General features: G+C 44.2%; 1 protein-coding gene across 4 annotated transcripts in view; it reads right to left on the bottom strand.

Annotated features, from left to right (window-relative positions):
• LOC309624391 (uncharacterized protein) overlaps positions 1 to 22,968 on the bottom strand; it is a 37,646-nt gene that overhangs the window by 5,469 nt on the left and 9,209 nt on the right. For 3 of the 4 annotated variants that reach the window (XM_082382565.1, XM_082382566.1, XM_082382567.1), the window contains exons 2-3: positions 22,083 to 22,124; positions 18,749 to 18,800 (exon numbers count right to left, since the gene is read on the bottom strand). In XM_082382565.1, coding sequence (XP_082238691.1) covers positions 18,749 to 18,800; positions 22,083 to 22,124 — 94 coding nt within the window. Of the gene's footprint in view, positions 1 to 9,739; positions 11,585 to 18,748; positions 18,801 to 22,082; positions 22,125 to 22,968 lie in introns of those variants that run through there. The other variant, XM_082382568.1, reaches the window with a different exon arrangement.

Genomic DNA, 22,968 nt, shown 5'->3' with positions numbered 1-22,968 from the left:
ACATAGAGAACAGACTTTTGTGGTTGCCAAGGGGGAGGAGGGGTGGGGGAGGGATGTATTGGGGGTTTGGGGTTAGCAGAGGCAAACTATTATATATAGAATGGATAAGCAACAAGGTCCTACTGTATAGCACAAGGAACTATATTCAATATCCTCGGATGAACCATAATGGAAAAGAGTATGAAAAAGAATGTGTATATGTATAACTGAATCAGTTTATTGTGCAGTAGAAATTAACACAACACTGTATATCAACTATACTTCAATAAAATAAATTTTTAATTTTTAAAAATTTTAGAGAAATAATAATAAATAAAAAGCTATTTTAAATGGTTTAAAAAACATTGGTAAATAATTTCTCTCCAGATAATTTTTTAAATGTATTTTCTAAAAGAACATCAACTGTCATAATTATGAAACAAATTCCTCAACAATTCTCCTTTCTATTACTCCACTGTTTACTTTTCTGCTTTTCCTTGTTTTTAGTTGCTGCTTAAAATTTGCCTCCAAACGAACTTCTAGAGACATCTTACCATATTAGATTCTGCTAAAATATTAGCAGATTACTCATTACTCAGACTACTAATTTCTTTGCTCTGAAGATCTAGATCTTTTTTTAAAATGAGATATTTCATCTATGAATTTGAACAGTTCTTCTCCAGGACAGTTCCCTAATAAAATTTGCCCATTTTAAACACTATACTAATTCACATTTATTTAGGTCATTTATGCAATTTTAAAATTTATGCAACTTAAATTAATTCTTTAGTATTCTGAACCTAGACTCACCTATAAAGCCAAATTAGGAGCCCTAACTCAATAGTGCAAATGTCTTTGTGTCAACTCTACACAGAAAGTGGAGACTTCTTCCTCATAATATAATATCAAAGTGTTGCTGCTAAATCCAAGCAGAACCTTAGATTTGCAAAAAGGATCATATTCCATTGTGATCTGATGTAGAAAGGATGTAGAACCAGAAAATGTGTCTCAACAGCAATTCTCCAAGAGGGACTAGGAGAGTCATGCTTTGTGAAGAGACACTTAGAGAATGAATGGCTGGTCCTTCTTCAGGCCCTCTGGTGCCTAGTCTACCAGGAATTAACTGCTCTGATCTGAAAACCCAAACACTAGTAAACTTACTGAGTACCTTCTATGTGTTAGTCATGGAGCTTGACTCTAGGAACAAGGAGGCCTGATGGGAAGTTGGTGTCATTGATAAAGCACCTACTATGTGCCAGGCACATTACACGTTATCTCATCAAGTGTTCACATCAGCCCCCGGAAGGATGGTATTTTATCCCCTCATACAAAGAAAGGAAAGGCAGACAGGTTGGCAAAAGGAGTTACCCAAGTTTGTGGGTTGAGTTGTGTCCCCAAAAAGCACATGTTCAAGTCTTAACTCCCAGTACCTGTTAACGTGCCCTCATCTGGAAATAGGGTCTTTGCACATGTAACCAAGTTAAGATTAAATCATCCTAAATTAGGTAAGTCCAATGACTGGTACCTTTATAAGAAAAAGGAGAAGGAAATTTGGATATAGAGACATGGAGAAGAAAGCCCTGTGACAACCGAAGCAGAGATTGGAATAAAACATCTACAAGTCAAGGAACACCAAGGATTGCTAGAAGTAACCAGAAGCTGGAAGAGGCAAGGAATGATTCTTCCCTGAAGGCTTCAGAGGTAGCATGGCTCTGCCGACACCTTGATTTTGGCTTTCAGCCTTCTAGCCTCCAGAACTGTGAGAGAGTAAATGTTTGTTATTTTACGACATGCAGTTTGTGTAATTTGTTTTTGGCAATTCTAGGACACGTAAACACCAGCATCACGCAGCTGGTGAACAAAGGTGCTGGAGTTAGATCTCAATTGCTTCTGCCCAGATATCAAGCATAACCCGTAGTCCATGATACCAAGGAGGGTTTTTATTGCCACCTGATTCCCAAACCTACTCAGGGCTGCTCCAGACTTCATCAGCTGAATATAAGTACTAAGCCAGCTGAATTCAAGGTAAGAGGGGTTACAGGTACCCAAACTCTGTTATTGTCACTCAGAATTGATACATGTGGAGCTGTATAGAGTGACAGAAAAATGCTAAAGAGCCGAGTCCAGAGGTCAAAAGTGATATTGACCAGAAAAGGGATAGGGCAAGTCATTTCACCCCTTTGAGCCTCAATTTCCTGCTCTGTCAACGGTCAGACGAGATATTCCGTGTGATTCCAGACAACTGTGTAACCAGTTGGCTGGATCCACCATGGGCTGTTTTTATTTTCACTTTTGCTTCTTTGTCTGGTGTGTAAGTTTTATTTTGATTGTTCCTTTTTTTTTTTAATGTTTTGCCATTAGACTGGTCACATCCACAATTAAAGTTTTCTTTAAACTTTAAACTTTTCTTTTTCTTTAAACTTTTTAAACAAAGTTTTCTTTGTTGTATCTGTTCATTCTCAGGCATCAGGTGTTAAGATAATGGAACTACGGGCGTAACCAGTTTAATTGTACTTTGCTTTATTGTGCTTTGCACATATTGCATTTCTTACACATTGAAGGTTTGTGGTAACCCTGCATTGAGCAAGTCTATTGGTGCCATTTTCTAACAACATTTGCTCACTTTATGTCTCTGTGTCACATTTTGGTAACTCTCACAATATTTCAAACCCTCCACCAGCAAAAAGATTACGACTTGCTGAAGGTTCAGATGGTTAGCATTTTTTAGCAATAAAGTATTTTAAATTAAGGTACGTACATTGCTTTTTTAGACATAATGCTATTGCACACTTAATAGACTACAGTATAGTGTAAACATAACTTTTATATGCACCGGGAAACCAAAATATTCACACAACTCGCTTTATTGCTATGGTCTGGAACTGAACCCGAAATCTCTCTGAGGTATGCCTATATTTCAATTTTCATGCAGTGCACAGTATTTCTTGCTCCTTCTAAGGTGACAGCAGCTCGCACTTTTAAGGAAGGACCCACACCGGAACGATGCCCTGGTAGCCACAGCAGGTGCAAAAGAGAACTGGGCTGTTTCGAAATAAGAGCAATGAACCGTCTCCAAAATAAGTATAGTACAGTGATTAACCTTTTGGAACCATCACCAGAGCAGAGTAACATAAACACTAAATCGGGCTGTTTTCCAGGATGACCTTTCTTTAAGAATGTAAAGTAGGCAAAAATGCATCTGCTTCTGCAGCTGTCACTCTGAACAGAATCAGGCAAACTACCCCCAGTGACACATCCTGTCCAGTCTGACAGGCGTGGAAAGTAAGCATTCTTAGCTAAGAAGAAGAAGTAGGCTATTTTCACTTTGACTTGCCCTTCTTTGTGTGTGCCCAAAACAGAGCTATTTATAAAATGTTCTGAAGTGAAAGATTAATACAGTTGAGGAGCTTTCGAGGTACCCTCCTGAATACTGGTTCCGTTTATTCTCTTGCAGCCACAAGAGCTGCAGTGACTGCCAGCGGGAGAATAAGAAGGAGGTCAGTGCAGGTGAGAAGAATCTAGAAACTGGAGCTCTTCCTTGCAACCTCCCTGGGGAATTGTCTCCCCGACGTGGAGGAGGAGAGCCCCGAAGCCTCACAGTATCACAACACCTTCCTCATGTAGTCTTCAATACACAGCCAGGATTACTATCAACATCATTATGGCTGTTGTTACTATTTTGTCTTTTTATTATTCTGGTGTGGGAGAATCTGATTTCCTGAGCTTAAATGTGGGATGCTTGTGATTACACACACACACACACACACACACACACACACACACTAAATTAGGTTATCGAATTGTTGAATAAACAAGGACTGTTCTTTAACTCTATAGTAGGTGCCAATAAAATCAATAAATACTGAGTGAGTCCTATGAGCCAGATATTCTCAGCCATTTTTAGGCGAAGGTTATTCATTCAAGAGATAATTAAAGTGACTGCTAACTGGGTAAAATGTTTCTTTGGGGGATGATGAAAATGTCCTGGAGTTAGTGATGATTTCTGTATAACTTTATGAATACATTAAAAACCACTGAACTGTACACTTTGAAAGGGTGAATTTTATGGTATGTGAATTATATCTCGATTTTTAAAAAGGTAATTAAGGAGTAGCTAATATGTGCCAGAGATCCTGTGCTAGGCACTGGGTAAAAAATAATTAATCCTTTGAGCCTCCTACTGTGTGTCCTTTGCATTCACCCTCTTATTTAATCTTTATAACCTCCCTAGAGGAAGGGAGTATGAGTACCCCATTTTACAGCTAAAGAAATGGATGTAGAGAGTCTTTTGCTTAAAATCACACATATAAAATTAGGTAGAATCATATGAAACTGCCATTTTGTAGGCTACTTTTGTGTTCAAATGTCAGTTTCTTACAACTCAATCTAATAAGTAGCTCTATCTATCCAAGTTCTTAATTACACACATCAGAAAACCACTCTAACAAGATTAGGCATTTGTAAAGAGCTACAAGACAGTAAGGGCCTAGTTCCCTGAGTGACAGTGTGTACCACAAAGGGCTTCATAGGACCAAGAGTTAAGCTTCTATTGTTGAGGCCACAAAGACTTTGAGTTTCATCTGTTGTGGCACCTAGCACCACTCATCCTAACCGATACACCAGGTCTACAGGACCCCAGAGCCTGGGCTCCTACCCACTGGTAATTTGCCTCCTTCAAGTTGTTTAGAACCTGGTGAGAGACCCATGCACAATGTACTAGAATACTAGAATCAGAGATAGAAATGAATAAGTTCCACAAGAGTGGAAGAAATAAAGAATCATAGAGTTAATGAAACAGAGAACACGAAAACAGGGGCTTAACCAAAGAAGGAGCTTATTCTTCTCACGAAGCAAGACACCTGGAGGTAAGAAGACCAGGGCCGGAACACTGTCTCCATGATTCCATTAGGGACCCAAGATATGTCTACCTTTCCACTCCACCATCTTTAGCATGTGACATTCTAAGAAGGATAAGTCCAAGGACAAAGGAGCATGCCAGATAAACCAACCCCCAACCCCTTTTTTTTTTTTTTTTTAATATTTATCTTTATTTGGTTGCACCAGGTCTTAGTTGCGGCTCGCCGGCTCCTTAGTTGCAGCATGCGGACTTCTTAGTTGCGGCATGCATGTGGGATCTAGCTCCCTGACCAGGGATCGAACCCAGGCCCCCTGCATTGGGAGCCTGGAGTCTCAGCCACTGGACCGCCAGGGAAGTCCCCCCAACCCCTTTTTAAAGAGCTTTCTCTGAAATCCCTCCCAGAGATGACCATTGGTAAGAGGTTGCTTGTAGCCTCAGGGGAGACTGTGAAACGTGATTATTTTTAAGAGAGTCACATTTACCACCATATACAAAATTAGAGCTCTGTTTGTAATGAAAAGTGGAAAATGAACAACTAACACTGTCTGCCTTATTTAGGAAGAAAGTTCAAAAGCCCAGTAGACCAAACATTGGCAAAAGTCTACTACAGGGGTCAGCCAGAATTTAAACCCAGGTTTGATTGCCTCCAAACCAGTACTTTTAACCCTGGACTATGCTGATTCCTTCACGGAGTGCATGGTCTAGTAAAACGATTTACTAAAATACAAGGATAGTGTATTAGTTTCCTGTTGCTGCTATAACAAATTACCGTAAACTTGGTGGCTTAAAACAACGTAGATTTATTCTCTTCCAGCTCTGCAGTCCAGAAGTCTGAAATTCTCACTGAGCTAAAGTCGAGGTGTTGGCAGGGCAGTTTCCTTCTGGAGGCTCTGAGGAGAGAATCTGTTTCCTTGTCTTCCTCACTTCTAGCTTCTGGAGGCTGCCCACATTCCTTGGCTCAAACCCCTTCCTCAAATCACTCCAACCTCTGGCTTCTACCATCACATCTCCTACTTCTGTAGTCAAATCTCCCTCTGCCTTCCTTTTATATGGACACCTGTGATCATATTTAGAGCCCATCCAGATAATCCAGGATAACCTCCCATCTCAAGATCCATAACTTAATCACACCCACAAAGTCCCTTCCTTTGCCACGTAAGGTAAAATGCACAGGTTCAAAGAATTAGGACACAGATTTTTTTGGTGGCCATTATTTAGCCTACTACAAATAGTCACAGGTTCAAGGGATTAGGACACAGATTTTTGTGGTGGCCATTATTTAGCCTACTACAAGTAGTAAGTTAGAAATTAATAAGTGCAAGAAGAAAAGGATGACAACATTGGCAAATGCCTTGAATAAGGAATAAACTGAGAACCACAGGGATTCAGAAGATCAAAAGAGAGATACTGCTTGGATAGTCAGAAAGAGGAGTATAAACAATTTGGAAATGGAAAGATAATACAGACATCTTAGGGAACCAAGTAAAATAATCCTGGACAAAGAATAGGATGTGTCAGAGCTGGAAGGAAGAATTTGAGAGCCTTGTTAGGATTTATCTCCAAAGCTGGACAAAAGGAGTTTTGAGATCACTCACAGTCCTGGGGAAGTCTACTTATAAGCATCCTCTGATGTTCTGCCAATGGCGTAAGGCAGCTTGTGAAGGTTGGGGAACCTCAGGGTCAGGACTAGAATGAAACAAGAGAGGTGCCTGGGGCACTCTCAGGTTGGTGCTGCCCTGAACCTGAACTTGCAGGACTCTGTGACTGAGTGCGTCCATTAATTTTGTGCCCTAGACACCTCACTTTCTCTTACGCTGGTCCCTGGGAATTTCTAGATAAGCAAGGCTTGCTTAGGCTTTGAGGAGTATACCCAGGCCTGAGCAATGTCAAGAAAGATATTTTAAGCTGTATACTTTATCAACCTCCCCCCCATCATGACTCCTGACAGACACCTTTTATTTCTGAGTCTAGACAATTTGATGAGGCAAGGCATCACCTCACCCAGGGGAGCCCTCAAACAAAAGCTGGATGTCTCCCGCCATTTGCTTTAAGTTAACTTTCCTCAAAGTTCAAATGCCTTCAAAAAACGTAAAAGGGGGACTTCCCTAGTGGTGCAGTGGTTGAGAATCCGCCTGCCAATGCAGGGGACACGGGTTCGAGCCCTGGTCTAGGAAGATCCCAATACAGCGGAGCAACAAAGCCCGTGGGCCACAGCTACTGAGCCTGCGCTCTAGATCCCTCGAGCCACAACTACTGAGCCCGCATGCTGCAACTACTGAAGTCCACGCACCTAGAGCCCATGCTCCGCAACAATAGAAACCGCCGCGATGAGAAGCCCGAACACCGCAACGAAGAGTAGCCCCCGCTCGCCGCAACTTGAGAAAACCCGCGTGCAGCAACGAAGACCCAACGCAGCCCAAAAAAACGTAAAAGGAAGCCCCAGCCTGATGGATTCCTCCCTGCACTGGGGCCTGCAGGACCCTTGCACACTTCTCTTTGAGGACCGAGGGAGGCACGTAGGAAGGCTGGCTGCTCACACCCCCACGTGACCTTGATCCCGAGGACTGCCTGTGCGCGGCTCCTTTGTTGATTCAGTGGCAAAACAAAGCAAGTTGAAAAAGACATAAGGGTTAAAGGTATCAAAGTCTAAATAGGAGTATTTGTTTTTATTCCTTTTAAACACTGGCAGTTTCTGCTGAGGAGGCTGTCCTGGAGAAAGGAGAAGAGAGGCCAGAAATGCAGGAGGAAGGGAGAAGCCAGACAAGTTTGTAATTATACTTTAAGTTCATGTTTCCCACAAGGACTGGGAAGAGGGGCCGCTATGAAGGATTGCTGATTTGTTCTTGGGAAGGCTTTCTCAACCCCGGCAGTGTTGCATTTGGAGCTGGATAAACCTTTGCTCTGGAGGCTGCCCTGTGCATTGCAGGGTGTTGAACAGCATTCCTGGGCTCTACTCACTGGACGCTGATGGCCGCCCTCCCCAGTCACGACAACCAAAAAAGTCTCCAAACATTGCCAAACATCCCCCCGCTAGGAGTGGGGGGTAGGGCAAAATAGTCCCTGCTTGAGAATTCCAGTTTTAGGGGGTTGTCAGGGCTTCAGCTGACTTAAGCAAAGTGACTTTCCCATTATAGGACGTTCCTGTGAATTCTGAATACGAAGAAAGGAGATAGCATTCTTTACGATGACATATCACTGAACAGTAACTCATCATTCTAATCATCCTAAAATGATATCCAAAAGAATATTGCAAGTGTTTATTTTACATATTATATGGGATCTTTGACTGAGTGGAGGAGGAAGGAGTAAGGGGCCCTGCTATCCCCTCTGAGAGACTTCCAAACACCACGTACTGCTCCATGCACAAAAACGCACTGCAAACGTTCCTTCATCCTACACTTCTTGTCTGAAAAATGATGTCAACAGCTACAACTAATAATCTTTCAAAATTTATAAATCAGAGAATTTCAATGGAAATCATCAGCTAGGTGGTAATTTTTTAAAGTGCTGAACTTTATAGATACATTAGTACATATCTATATTTATAGTATTAGATAGATAGATAGTATTGTTTGTATGTTGCTATAGCAATCGGCGACAGGAGTTAGTTTTCCTCGGGGTACCAAAGGTGAAAGAAAAATGGATGGCGTTGGTACAGCTTCGGGTGCTTCGACACAGTCATTTCCCTAGATGCTCTCAATAAGGCAGGAAAGTGATTAGTGTCACTCCTTGTGCATCTGGCTTCCATGATGGTACAGGGATAATGGTTCCTTAACCGCCTCTATCACCAGAAAGGATGTGCAGGGGGAGAGATTGCCTGTCAGACTTGCCCTCTCTGCAGCCCCTGTGTCCTGTCTCACGGCTTTCAAGGTAATCACATTGCTCAAAAAGAGGCCCAGGCCTGCCAGGCCCACCTTCTCCCTCCCGCCCCCTGTGCCAGCCCAGTCTCCTCCCTTCCTGATTCTGCCTGCAGCTGCCACTCTGCAGCTCTCTCCTCTCAGGCACATCAATTTAAATTGCTTTAAGCCAGGTCTCTGAGCATCCTTAAAGCACTTCCCCTGCTGCCTCCTATACAGCTGGCCAGGTGATGAGCTCTAGTATAGAACAGAGATGGACCATTGTTGCCTTGGCACTCTACCCCATAAGTAAGCCTGGGAGGGGGGCTGCTATATGGCGGATTCCCCACAAGAGCGGGAAAAACAGCATCAGAAGGATGAATAGACAGAAAGCTATAATGGGGAAAAAGAACATGATTTTTTTAAAAAAGTTTCTTTCAAAGCAGGCTGCTGTAAAGATTCCTGGTACTGTTTAAATTGGGCTATCAATGTGCATTGTATTTCTTTCCATGCCTCCTGTTGGTTTTTCCTGCAGGCTTGTCCCCAGTGAGACCAGGCCTGAGAGCTAAGCCACTCCCACCAGCTGTAAATATCCTCCCTAACACCGTGTTATAGGGAGCACAAAAGCCATGTATCCTTGGACTTTAGGGTAGTTGTGTTAGTCAGGGTTCTCCAAAGGAAACAGAATCAATTGTGTGTGTGTGTGTGTGTGTGTGTGTGTGTGTGTGTGTGTGTGTGTGTGTGTGTAGAGAGAGAGAGAGAGTGGGAGGGAAAGAGTAGTGAGAGAGAGACAGAGAGAGATTGATTTATTTTAAGGAGTTGGCGCATGCGATTCTGGGGGCTGGCAAGTCTGAAATCTGCAAGGAAGACTGGAGACCCAGGGAAGAGCCGATGCTGCAGTCTTGAGTACAAAGGCAGATTGCAGGCAGAATCCCGTCTTCCTTGGGGAATTTCTGTCTTTGCCCTTAAGGCCTTCAATTGATTGGATGAGGCCCACCCACATTATGGAGGGTAATCTGCCGTACTCAGAGTCTACTGATTTAAATGTTAATCATATCCTAAAAAAGCCTTTGGGACTTCCCTGGTGGTGCAGTGGTTGAGAATCCGCCTGCCAATGCAGGGGACATGGGTTCGAGCCCTGGTCTGGGAAGACCCCACATGCCATGGAGCAACTAAGCCCATGTGCCACAACTACTGAGCCTGAGTGCCACAACTACTGAAGCCCGCGCACCTAGAGCCTGAGCTCTGCAACAAGAGAAGCCACCTCAATGAGAAGCCCACACACCACAACGAAGAGTAGACCCCGCTTGCTGCAACTAGAGAAAGCCTGCGTGCAGCAACGAAGACCCAACAATGAAGACCCAATGCAGGCAAAAATTAATTAATTAATTAATTTTTAAAAAGCCTTTACAGCAACATCTAGACTGGTGTTTGACCTAGACATGGCCTAGCCAGGTTGACGCATAAAACTGACCATCACGGCAGTCCTACAATCCTACCTAGTGGAATGGGACCAGATTCAATAAGACTTGAATCAGAGCTAAGGTACAGGCAGCTGCCTCTAGGGAGCCTCTCTGTAATGGTCTGGGTTTGGGGAGCCCATGGGTAAATGGGAGGTTCTGCCTTCCACATGCCTTGTCCACTGCCATCTTTTTTATTTTTTTTTTATAAATTTATTTATTTTTTTTTGACTGCGTTGGGTTTTTATTGCTGCACACGGGTTTTCTCTAGTTGCCCCGAGCAGGTCTACTCTTCGTTGTGGTGCGTGAGCTTCTCACTGCGGTGGCTTCTCTTGTTGCAGAGCACGGACTCTAGGCGTGCAGGCTTCCGTAGTTGCAACACGTGGGCTCAGTAGTTGTGGCTCGCGGGCTTAGTTGCTGCACGGCATGTGGGATCTTCCCAGACCAGGGCTTGAACCCGTGTCCCCTGCACTGGCAGGCGGATTCTCAACCACTGCACCACCAGGGAAGTCCCTCCACTGCCATTTTGTTCGAGCCTGCTCTACAACTACAAGTCCTACTGGAGCCCCCCATTTCCTTCCCAAGTGCTCACAAAGCCTGCACAAACCCCTCCTGCATGTGGGCTTGCTAGCCTTTGTCACTTGTTCAAAGTCAGGAGGGTCAGCTATAGCCTTCAAGTGATTCTAGGCCAAGAATTACTGCAGTGCCACTGTGAGGAGCCTGGAGTTATTCTGGGATGAAGGGGCCTGGGTTGGGCTCACCAGCCAAGATAAGAAATACAATGTAACAGAAAGACCACTATTCCGGGAGCAGGGCAACCTAGCCCCATGTTTGTCACTGACAAATGTCAGTTAAGCATTTTACATCTTTAGGCCTCAGTTTCCTTGTTTGTGTAATGATAGGGGTAGGCCCAGCGGTCTGTAGCTCTAAGAGTCTTTGATTCCATTAGCGCGTTGGCACGTGGCCTCTGACTGCAGGATGCCTCACCCAGTCCACGGCCAACCTGACCCTTATTTTAGGAGGGAACATTTTGGATAGCTGTTCTTTATTCTTCTGTCTATTCATGTATTAATTCAATATATTTGTGCCTACTCTATGGATGAAAACCTTCCATAGTATTATGACAGATACAAAGAAATTTAATACAGTATCCCTGCTTCAAGGAACTTAAAACCCAGCTGGGGAATAATTCAGTTAGGATATATTTGGCTGCAAGTAACAGAATTCCTGAACAACGGTGGCTTAAGCCTTGTAGACCTTGGTTCATCTGCAATAACAAGAAGTCTGGAAGTCCGCAGTCCTGGAGCTGGTTTTGGGGCTCAGTGATATCTGCTGTCATCAAGACACATCCTCTTTCTAACATCCTTTCGGCTTCTTGTCCTTAGGTTTGTCACCTCATTGTCATGTAGTGGCTGCTACAACTCCAAGCTCTACATCTTCACACTAGTGCTCTGAGAAGGAGAGTAGAGGCATAAGGAAAAAAAGAGTTTTGCAAGATAGGCTCCAATTTTTTTCTTAAAGGAAAAATGATTTTTGCCAGGTGCCCATCAACAGACTTCCCCTTTATCTTCTCAGCTGGAATTGGTCACACTCCCAACCCTAGTCTAATCCTGAGATAGGGAAATGGGTTCCATCATGATTCACCTCTGGGTACCTCTGTGATAGCTGACCAAAGAAGGAAGGAAATGGCTTACAGGGTAAATACATATATATCAGTAGAAGAGTGAATCAACAATACAATCCTAGATTAAGCAAGAATCAGCCTTGACAATAGGCCAACGTTTAGGTCCTGGTCCCCCACCTCTCCTTGTGTGTATCTATATGACATTGGTTAAGACACAAGCTAGAGGCCTGGGGTCCTTTTTCCCTCCTCTGTAAAAATAGCAATGGAGAGAATGGAGGGCATCTAGGTGAATTCTCCATCCCTTCCTACTTACAAATAAATTCTGCTCTAGTTCTAGATAGTGGGATAAAAGTGCATTACAGCAGATAATTAATGTATCAAATGTGGGCCCTGGCACTGTCTGTCCTTCACCTCTGAAGGCCAGGCCAGTCCCTCCAGCCCTGCAAGGTCAGGCTAACCTCATCCTCTGGTTAACAAAGAGGCTCCAGAGTGAGAGGGTAGCTCACCTAGGCTTTGAACTCTGGCCTGGAGACATTTGGCAAATCACTAGGGTGTCCCAGTTTCCTGCCCTCTTAGAGGGCAGCAAACATATCTACCTCACAGGGCTGTTGAAAGGACTAAATGAGAGAAAACACATTAAGAACTTAGCACAGTGTCTGGCACATAGTAATTAATTTAAAATTTGTTGAAGTTAAAATTATGATCTTACTTCCCTAAATGGATTCTAAGACTGAAGCAAGGACTATGTTTGCTATCTTGTTCACATGTTTTCTTTACTGACAGCCCCCTTCCCACCCACCTTGCGTGATATGTCAGATGTTCATTAAGAGTGAATGAATGCCACCTCACACCCATTAGGTTGGCTACTACCAAAAATATAATAAGTGCTGGAGACATATAAGAGAAACTGGAACCCTTGTGCACTATGGGTAGAAAAATAAAATGGTGCAGCCACTCTAGAAAACAGTATGGTGGGTCCTCAAAAAATTAAAAATCTGATTCAGCAATTCCATTTCTGAGTATATACTCAAATTAGTTGAAAGCAGGGGCTCAAACAGATATTTGTACACCCGTATTCATAGCAACATTATTCACAATAGCCAAAAGATGGAAGCAACCCGAGTGTCCATCAACATGGATGAATGTATAAACAAAATGTGGCATGTGCATACAATGGAATATTATCCAGCCCTAAAAAGGAATGAAATTCCGACACATGCTACAACATGGATGAACCTGGAGGACCCCATGCTAAGTGAAATAAGCTAGTCACAAAAAGATACATACTGGAGGATTCCACTCATATAAGGCACATAGAGTAGTCATTATCATAGAGACAGACAGCAGAATGGTTTCTGGTAGTTGGTTTCTCCTGGTGGTTGCCAGGACCTGGGAGGAAGGAAGAATGAAGAGCTGCTTTTTTTTTTTAATTTAATTTATTTATTTATTTATTTATTTATTTTTGGCTGTGTTGGGTCTTCCTTTTCTGTGAGAGGGCTTTCTCTAGTTGCGGCAAGCGGGGGCCACTCTTCATCGCAGTGCGCGGGCCTCTCACTATCGCGACCTCTCTTGTTGCGAGCACAGGCTTCAGACGCGCAGGCTCAGTAGTTGTGGCTCACGGGCCTAGTTGCTCCACGGCATGTGGGATCTTCCCAGACCAGGGCTCGAACCCGTGTCCCCTGCATTGGCAGGCAGATTCTCAACCACTGTGCCACCAGGGAAGCCCCAAGAGCTGCTTTTTAATGGGTGTAGATTTTCAATTTTGCAAGGTGAAAAAGGCTCTGGAGGTTGGTTGCACAACAATGTGAATGTACTTAACAGTACTGAACAGCACACTTAAAAATGGTTAAGATAGGGGCCTTCCCTGGTGGTCTAGTGGTAAAGAATCCGTCTTCCAATGCAGGGGACACAGGTTCAATCCCTGGTCAGGCAAATAAGATCCCACATGGCGTGGGGCAACTAAGCCCGTGTGCCACAACTACTGAGCTTGCGTGCCTCAACTAGAGAGCCCACGTGCCACAAACTACAGAGCCCACGTGCTCTGGAGCCTGCACGCACAACTAGAGAGAAGCCCGTGCACCACAACAAAGAGCCCGCACACTGCAAGGAATGATCCCGCATGCCTCAACAAAGATCCTGCACGTCTCAACAAAGACCCGACACAGCCAAAAATAAATAAAATATATAAATAATAAATAAATCTAAAAAAAAAAAGCAATCATTTTTAAAAAATGATTAAGATAGTAAATTTTATGTTAAGTGTATTTTACCACAATTTTTTAAAATGTTTAATGAATAAATGTATTGATACATGCTTCAGCATGAATGAACCTGAAAACATTAGACCGAGTGAAAGAAGCCAGTAACAAAAGACTACTTACTGTATGATTCTGTTTCTAAAATGTCCAGAAGAGGCAAATCCATAGAGACAAAAAGTAGATTCGTGGTTTCCAGGGGTTAGGAAAACTACTAAAACTAAAAACTACAACTACTAAAAACTACTGAATTGTACTCTTTAAAAGGGTGACTTTTATGGTATATGAATTACATCTTAATAAAGCTGTTTTTAAAAAAATGAACAAATCAGATTCTAATTATATTCAGGTCATTGGGATCATTTTAATTCAGTGTCAATTCCAGAAAGGAGGTTTACCTTGAATAATTTGGGTCAGAAATATGGGTAGCAAGAGGTTTAGATGGGTCCTCTTGGCAAACCTCAGTCTGGCAGTCCCATCAGTCTTTGAGATTTGCTGCCTAATGGCCTGGTGAGGGTTTCCAGAATCCCCAGGCTTTAGCAATTGACCACAGGGCCCTCATCTCCCTGAAGCCACTGGCTTGTCTAACTGTGGAGTCTCTTCAGGGCACTAGGACTAGAGAGAGAGTACATCTCTTCCCCCACAAACACCCTGCTGGATATTCAGTTTACTACTTGTCATTATAATGATGTAATTGCATGCTACTCATTGATAATGTGCAAAACAATCACTAGAGAGTATAAACAAGCAGATGGTGAGCAACCTCCTTGCAAAATGCTAAAGGCAAACTTCAAAAGATTTTTTTGTTTAATCGGTTTTGCAAACCTGTGCAATAATCCCAGATGTGTAGCAGAGCATATGTGGCAGCTTGGAAGTGACAGTGACACATTCAGTAAAATGGCACATTGTCAGAACCATCCATGGGAGAAAACCCGAAGGCAATCAGGAGCCAGAAAGTGGAATTACGACACACTGACAGGCCTTTATTCCCATCAATGAGCCAAACGTTTCATGCTTAAAAACACCTTCTGTCTCCCTAATGCATTTGCATACAGCATGTAAATTTTAAGTTGCTTCTCCTGAAAATACTTTCCTCATCCACCCAACAGGAGCCTATGAGACTTGTTCAAGGAGCACTCTCTACCATCAAGGCCTGTATCCTGGTGTCTGGTGGGCTAGCATTAAAGGTTATGTCTAGTCCCCAAGACCACCAACCTGTACTGCACCAGACCCAGCATTCAACTCCTCTAACAACCTGAATGGGCTTCTAGAACTGGGTCTTTGAAAAATTGAGTACTTGAAAATTAACAAACCATTCCAAAGGCTGGAATATAAACATATGTAAACAATGTAGGCCCAGAAAAAAATGATTATTATAACAGGCATAGTTTTGTGAATCACTGATCCCTCTTTTCTGAGAGATTGATAAATTCTTCAAGCCCCAGCAAAGAAAGGCAATCATCAGGTTTGTCATCTGAACCCTGGGTCCCTTTCTGCAGCCTCTGGTGGGTTCTACCAGCGGTGCAAAAGGCTCTGAGCATCTTCTTAGTTCTTAGCCACAGAACATAGGTTGTCTTTATTCTCCCTAGTTGCTCTTCTCTTTTTTTAAATTGAGATATAATTTACACACCACAAAATTCACCCTTTTAAAGTGTACAGTTCAGGGGGGTTGAGTATATGCACAAGATAGTGCAGCCATCACCACTACTAATTTCAGAATATTTTCATCACCCCAAAAGAAACCCCATGCCCAATATCAGTCATTCCACATCTCTTCCTTCCCCCAGTCCCTGGACACCACTCACCTACTTTCTGTTTCTTTCGATTTTCTTATTGTGGACATTTCATATAAATGGAATCATACAACATGTGGTCTTTAGTGACCAGCTTCTTTCACTTCCTGTAATGTTTTCAAGGTTCATCCATGCTGTTGCATATATGAGTATTTCATTCCTTTTATGGCTGAATAATATTCCACTGTATGATATGTTATATTTCTCATCCATTCATCACTTGATGGACATTGAGGTTGTTTCTACTTTGGGGCTGTTGTGAATACTGCTGCTGTGAACTTTGGTGCACGGGTTTTTGTGTGGATGTGTGTCTTCCTTTCTCTTGGATATATAACTCGGAATGGATTGGATGCATCATTTGGTGACACTATGTTTCACTTTTCTGAGGAGCTCCCAGACTGTTTCCCACAGCAGCTGCACCATTTGGCTCTATGGGTGCTCCTTGCTACGGTAGCACTTGGGCCCTTTCTTGGCCTCTGCATTTTGTTCTCCTCATCACCCCACTTGATCTGCAGATCTCTCTTGCAACACACTTCCAGGTACTATGCTCTTGTTTCCTCCTCCTAGTTTCCCGGTAGATCAGCTAACCTGCCCCCAAGCAAAGAGAAGGAAAAGAGAACAAAAACGCCACGAGGGCCCTCTGGAGGCTGTGTACTGTATCCCACGCTTTATGTGCACAGAATAAGACCATGAAGTGTCCTCACCTAATCGGCCAAGAAACTGACACCTGGGCTAGTTTTATTGCTCCAATCTGCTTCCCGGGCCTCTGTGGCAATGTTACTGAGACTATGTGCCACAGAATCTGGTGGTGCTTCAGACGCTCAGCAAAAAAACAGCATTTTCTGCCAAACAATGAATATTTCAAATTCCTGAAAAATCCACTCTTCATTTTTATTTGTTTCATATTTCGAAACTCCAGGAATCTGTCTTATTCACAGCTTGTCCAGGACTTAGAACAATACATGGCTTACGGTAGTTGTTCAATAAGTACTTATCTAGTAAATGTATTTTTCTGCTAAAAATTTGGCAAATTGTGTGCTAAGGCATTGACTGACTGCATGTCAAAAATTGCCCAAACAGTGTTTTTAAAAATATTCTTTACTGGGCCCTGCTGAATCAGCCTCTCTAGGGTAGGCACTGAAGTCACTGTTATCAAATTTCCCCTGGTGATGCTGATGGAGCTTTCTGAAGACCCTAGTCTGGGTGCCGCTGCTGTGAGAGATGCTGTCTTTGTCTGGTCACAGGGCTGGTGACTTTAATGGTTACCCCGCCCCTCAGGCCATAGGGGTTCTCACTCTGGTCCAGGACCACAGTTCAGCAACCATATCGTCAGGGGTCTCTTTCTGGATCCACTGGCATTACAGTCCACTGGCCACTGCTGGCTTCACTCCAACCATTAGATCTTTCAATGCAATTGATGATTCTCCATGTCTGGAGAGCCCCACATATCAGTCTTTTCCTATCTCTCTACTTTAGACCTGCTTTCTTATTATTAAGTAACAGAGATCAAAGCCATGCTAGTTTGAACACCAAAAGTTCCCCATGGCTGCAGAAAAGAATCTCACCACTTATATTCTATAACTCCCCCCACCACTCCCCAAGGACTTGAGGGACAAACACAGGCCCTGCAAGCATGTATGGGGTCAGTTCTCTTTTCCCTCCACCTATCAGAAAGGGGCAGGAGTTCCCACAGGCTCAGTTCTTCTTTCAACGCCAAGGCTAGCGTAGAAAGCTGTAATTTTTTTTCCACTGACAGTGGACCTAGAGAGAAAAAAAGAACTCCTGACTCACCTTTACTTGCTTGCTCAAGTTTCAGTTCCCCTTTTCCCCCAGAAGGAAGAAGGACTTTATCGTGTTAGCACATTTAAAGATTCTCTGGAGCTGTTCAGTTATTCATCTACAGTCAGAGGAGGCCCACAGAGTGAGGAAGACCAGGGCCTAGCAGTAGAGTTGGCCCTAAAGGCAGCGCAGGGGTAGCAGTGAGGTGGGAGTAGGGCGTGGGCGAGGGGAGGGGAGGCTGAAGCAAGGAGGCGGAGTGGGTCTAGATGACCAGTGGGTAAAGCCCAGCCCACAGAGCACGGTATCCATGAGGGTGTAGCAACGTCCAATCCCAGTGCAAGCAAACCGCCGCCGCCAGGGACTTGAGGAGTGTCACAGAGGATCCACACAGACTCACACACGAGCACTCCACTCTAGCACTTTGCCACTCAAAGCGTGGTCCTCCGACCACCAGCGGTATTTGTTAAAAATGCAGAATCTCAGGTCCCACCACCCAACTGAACAAGACCCCCGCGTGATTTGAACACGTATTAAATGGTGCTCAGAACCAGCTTGAGAACAAGTACAATTCAGGAACAGGTGATTCCGATTCCAGAGGTTCCAGCTGGTTTAGTCCCGGGATGAGGACAACAGGTTCCCACCTCCATGTGTGTAGAATGATACTTTGAAGCCTTAACTAATTTTTCCATATATTTTTCTCTTTTGCCCATTCCCCATTTCCAGCAGATAATCGATGTCATGCCCATGGCCATTTGGCAGGGATATGAGAGGATGGAAAGCTATAGAGAATGAGAGACAGACAGACAGACTTCTTCCCGACAGTGGCTTCTGAAAGCCTAAAGCCCATGGTGGTATTGAATGTTTGGAAGTGGGTTTGGGAGAGAAGGGGACTGCTCCACACGACAAAAAATTTGCTTCACGCTGGGGGAAAGGAGGGACAAGTATATGTCACTGGACAGATGTCCCCGAGGCCCAGAGACCGAGGCTCTGTGCCCTGATTGCTGCAGAGAGGAAGCTCCCGGGTCGGGGGATTCCTATTCCTTCACAGAATAGCGTAGGAAAGGCCCTGGGACTTGAAGGAACCAAGTGGACAGAACGAGGGGCATCCCAGGGGCAACCTGCATAAACTGGTGTGCTGGAGGGACAGTCCTGGCAGACACCTACCGGACAGGGGCCTTGAAGATCACACAGGCCTTCGCTGCCACCATCAAAGGTCCTGCAGATGCAGATTTAAATAAATAATCAAATCAATGGCGGGCGCCAGTAGAAGCGGCGGGGTATTAAGTGTACAGCCCCAGAGGATTAGGCACTTAGAAATAAGTTGTTATAGAAAATAAAGGAAGGCAGAATGTGCGGTGAAAACCGTATAAGCTACATGGGAGGCTGGCAAGACTTGAACTCAAGAGCAGCCTCCAAATGGTCCTTTTCTGGGGGCCCCTCACACACCTCCTGGGCAGCTACCCCTCTCACCACTGCCTCCAAATTTTCTCCTCAGAATCCCCAGCTCTGCCCCCTGAACATCTTATTTTCTTTTTTCTTTCTCCCTTTCTTTCCTTCTTTTTAAAAAAATTTTTTAATTGAAGTATAGTTGATTTACGATGTTGGGCCAATCTCTGCTGTACAGCAAAGTGACTCAGTTATACATATATAGACATTCTTTTTTTATATTTCCTTCCTTCCTTCCTCCCTCTCTCTCTCCCTTTCTTTCTTTCTTTCTTTCCTTCTTTCATTCTCCTCAAAATTGCCTTTAACACCCCAGCAGGAGCGACCTCCATAACCCCTTCAAATAAAGATCCTAAACAACAGCTAGAAACAGCGCTTCTCCCCCCAGGGCAGGGAGAAGCCAGTTTTTAAAAACACAGGGCTTCATCTTCCCTCCCTAGAGGGGAAAGGAGACCCAGTGAATTCCTTCCCAGGTAAGGCGGGCCTGAGGTACTCCTGACTGCAGAGAAAGGGGGCAATGTTTCCGCGTTAAAACAAAACAAGTTTTCTCATCTACTCTACCCAAGTATTCTCACCAACATCATTTTTAATGAAGTTGAGGTGAAATACATGTTAGCTTTTGGGAGAAATGCCAGCTAATCAGAGCTATGATGGTGTCCCCATTTCTACCCCTCTCACCTTCTCCAGTGACAAAAGTCAGCTTTCCTAAAGATTCAGAGCCTTTGCAACCTGAAATGTCTACCCACAAAAGACTAATTCCTACTAAAAGCATTTGCCTTGTAATTGGTCCTGGAAGTGAAACTTGTACACAAGCTCCAGAAATAACAGTGGCCTGCTAGCAGCAACAGTACTCCAGCCTCCTCCTTCCTAAGTGAGGCCAGGATGGAGGTAGAGACGTGCTGAGGGTAAGAGAAAATCCCACACACACTCTCCAGTCTCTGTTATTTCTGGGCAGGAACTTTTCCTACTGGATCCAAAAAAAAAAACCACAGGCTCTGGCTCTGTGCCGGCCCCCGTCTCTCCACTGGCCCTGAGCCTCTGCATGGCAGCCTCTGCTGGTGCCCCCTAGAGAGAGCAGTGGACGGCTCCTTCCTCCTCCAAACCCAGCAAGGCCTTTGTTCACTCTTTTCCAGGCTCAAAGAAGTGGAACGAGCTGCCTGAAAGTGGGTACAGACAGCTAACTTAAGTGACTCAGATGACAACCCCTGCCTCTGCCTGCCCTCCACTTCCTCTTCCCTTTCATCATCTCTGAGAGGTACCTGTGGGTGCCTTTCAAGCCTCCTGCTTTGGCTGTAGCATCTATAGTATAGTATGACCTTACCACACTATAGTGGGACAGCCCACTGTAGGGGGGCCCATTAGTTGTAAGGTGGCTGGACAGAGAAAGAGAAAGGGAAAGAAGGCGTGGAGGGAAGAAACCATGAAATGGGAAAGTGAGACATGATCTGCCAGTCCTGGCTCCTGATACTTCAGTTCCTGCTTCCATACTTGTTGAAGTTTGACAACACTTGGGTTCCACAAAGCATCATTGTGCATCACCCCAGCATCTTCTGTCTCCATCAGAGCTATGCCATTCCTTCACTTAGATTGTCTGTCTCTCTCACAATGATCCAGGACCTCCTTGACACCAAGGATCTTTCTTTTTTTTTTAGAATTTTGGTAGGAACTTTATAAATTTATTTGTTTGTTTATTTTTGCTGGGTTGGGTCTTCGTTTCTGTGCAAGGGCTTTCTCTAGTTGTGGCGAGCGGGGACCACTCTTCATCGCGGTGCGCGGGCCTCTCACTATCGCGGCCTCTCTTGTTGCGGAGCACAGGCTCCAGACGCGCAGGCTCAGTAGTTGTGGCTCACGGGCCCAGTTGCTCCGCGGCACGTGGGATCTTCCCAGACCAGGGCTCGAACCCGTGTCCCCTGCATTGGCAGGCAGATTCTCAACCACTGCGCCACCAGGGAAGCCCCAGGGATCTTTTTTTATTCATATTTGTAACTTCAGCCCTTGATGGAGAAGTCTGGCACAGAGAAGGTGATTCAAACGTTGGTTGAATCAATAAAAGGACAACTTGACTGTCACACATTATCCTTGTGTTTAGTGACCAAAACTGTTAGACATTATGTTTGTGCTTTGCATATATGCACGCACACACACACACACACACACACACACACAAATATTAAACATCTTTTCTTCCATTCATGGTTGACGGTTAAAGAGAATATTCTTTTGTAAATACAGTAAACATGATTATCTTCTCAGCACATGTGCTTTTCACGGCTGCCCAGAGACAAGGGCTCTTTGGTGATGCTCATGCTTGTGGAATCCCGTGCAGGACCTTCAAGAGTGAGTAGTTGCCTCCCTAGTTGTCATTCTCCCTCATGGATGAATTGATGTCATTCATCCATGTCCTGCTGTAGATGTTAAACATGCCAGGCCAGCAAATTATCAGGCTCGTTTGCAGCTAGATCACAGGCAGGTGACCTAGTCTTGGGACCTGCTGTGGCTTCTCCTGAGAAGCTCTGAGAAAGCAGGTCCTCCTTAATAACGGAAGAGGCAGGACGGGAAGACTCCTGCCTTGCTGCTGGAGACAAGGCCTGGTGCGGATGTGACGCCTGGAACCCAAAGTGATTTTAAAACCATGAAGGGAGATGGCACCAAAACACTGAGAATGGCAGAGGAGGAAAATGAAAAGAGCCTGGCCGCTTAACAGCTGTGGCAGACTGAGCGTGCAAGTAGGATGCCTTGAAGATCCTACTTGTACTTGAACTTGTACATCTTACCTTATGTAAGGAAAAGGACTTTGCAGGTGTGATTAAGTTACGGATTTTGAGATGAAGAGGTTATCCTGAATTATCTGGGTGGGCCCTAAAGGCAATCACAAGGGTCCATAAAAGAGGAAGGCGGAGGGAGATTTGAGTACAGAAATAGAAAGCAAGAGGTGGAGTGATTCAAGGCAGGGGCCATGAGCCGAGGAAAGCAGAAGGCCTCCAGAAGCTAAAGAAGGCAAGGAAACAGATTCTCCCCTAAAGCCTCCAGAAAAAAACCAGCCCTGCCAACTGACCTTAATCCAGTGAAACTGATTTCAGACTTCTGGCCTCCAGAGCTGTAAGAGAATAAGTTTGGTTGTTTTAAGCCACCAAGTGTGTGATAATTTGTCATAGCAGCAGTTTGTCAACAGCAACTTAACAATGAAACAACCCTGGGAACTCCCTACCTCTGGATTTCTTGTGAAATGACATCATTTTTTAAATTCCTGTGTTCTTAAGCTAATGAAACAACCCTGGGAACTCCCTATCTCTGGATTTCTTGTGAAATGACATCATTTTTTAAATTCCTGTGTTCTTAAGCTACTTTTCAGCAAGATTGGATGTTATCGATACTTATAGCCCAAAGCATCCTAAATAATACTTTCAGCATGAGCATTGGAAGTTTTGGTAAGGGCGTTATAGGATATTGGTTCCGCTGCTAATACAGAAAGAATTTAAGTACATATAGAGAGAGAGGGCTGGTAGGGCAGTTTGGGTTCAAGAGCTTTGCCCAGAACCAAGCTTCACCTACCTAGCACATTGGGTACCTCCCACTTAATTTTTTTTTTTTTTAGTAGTGATCAAATAAGTAGCAATATTTTTGAATTATCATTAAAGTATGTCTGATTGCTCCGCCATTCTTGTGGTGTTGCCCTCATCCTCATGGCCCACGTGGTTTGTCACCACTGCAATGGAAAACCAGCCAAAGAGAAGAGGGGCAGGTCCCAAGATGAGGGACCTGGAAAGCCACACTTCCACTCGCAGAGCAATAGTCAGAACTGGTCACAAGGCCATGCTTACGTGTCAGGGAAGCTGGAAGTCTTTATTCCAATGTGCCCAATTAGAAACTCAGAAAAAGAAGGGAGATCATATATTGGGGGATGCCAAATGATCTGTTTCAGGAGTTCCACTGACAGATTA

Source organism: Balaenoptera borealis, assembly GCF_965194805.1.
Source record: "Balaenoptera borealis genome assembly, chromosome: 2".
NCBI classification, from domain to species: domain Eukaryota; kingdom Metazoa; phylum Chordata; class Mammalia; order Artiodactyla; family Balaenopteridae; genus Balaenoptera; species Balaenoptera borealis.
Note: the sequence above shows the minus strand (reverse complement) of the source record. Positions and strands in the feature narration are given on the sequence as shown.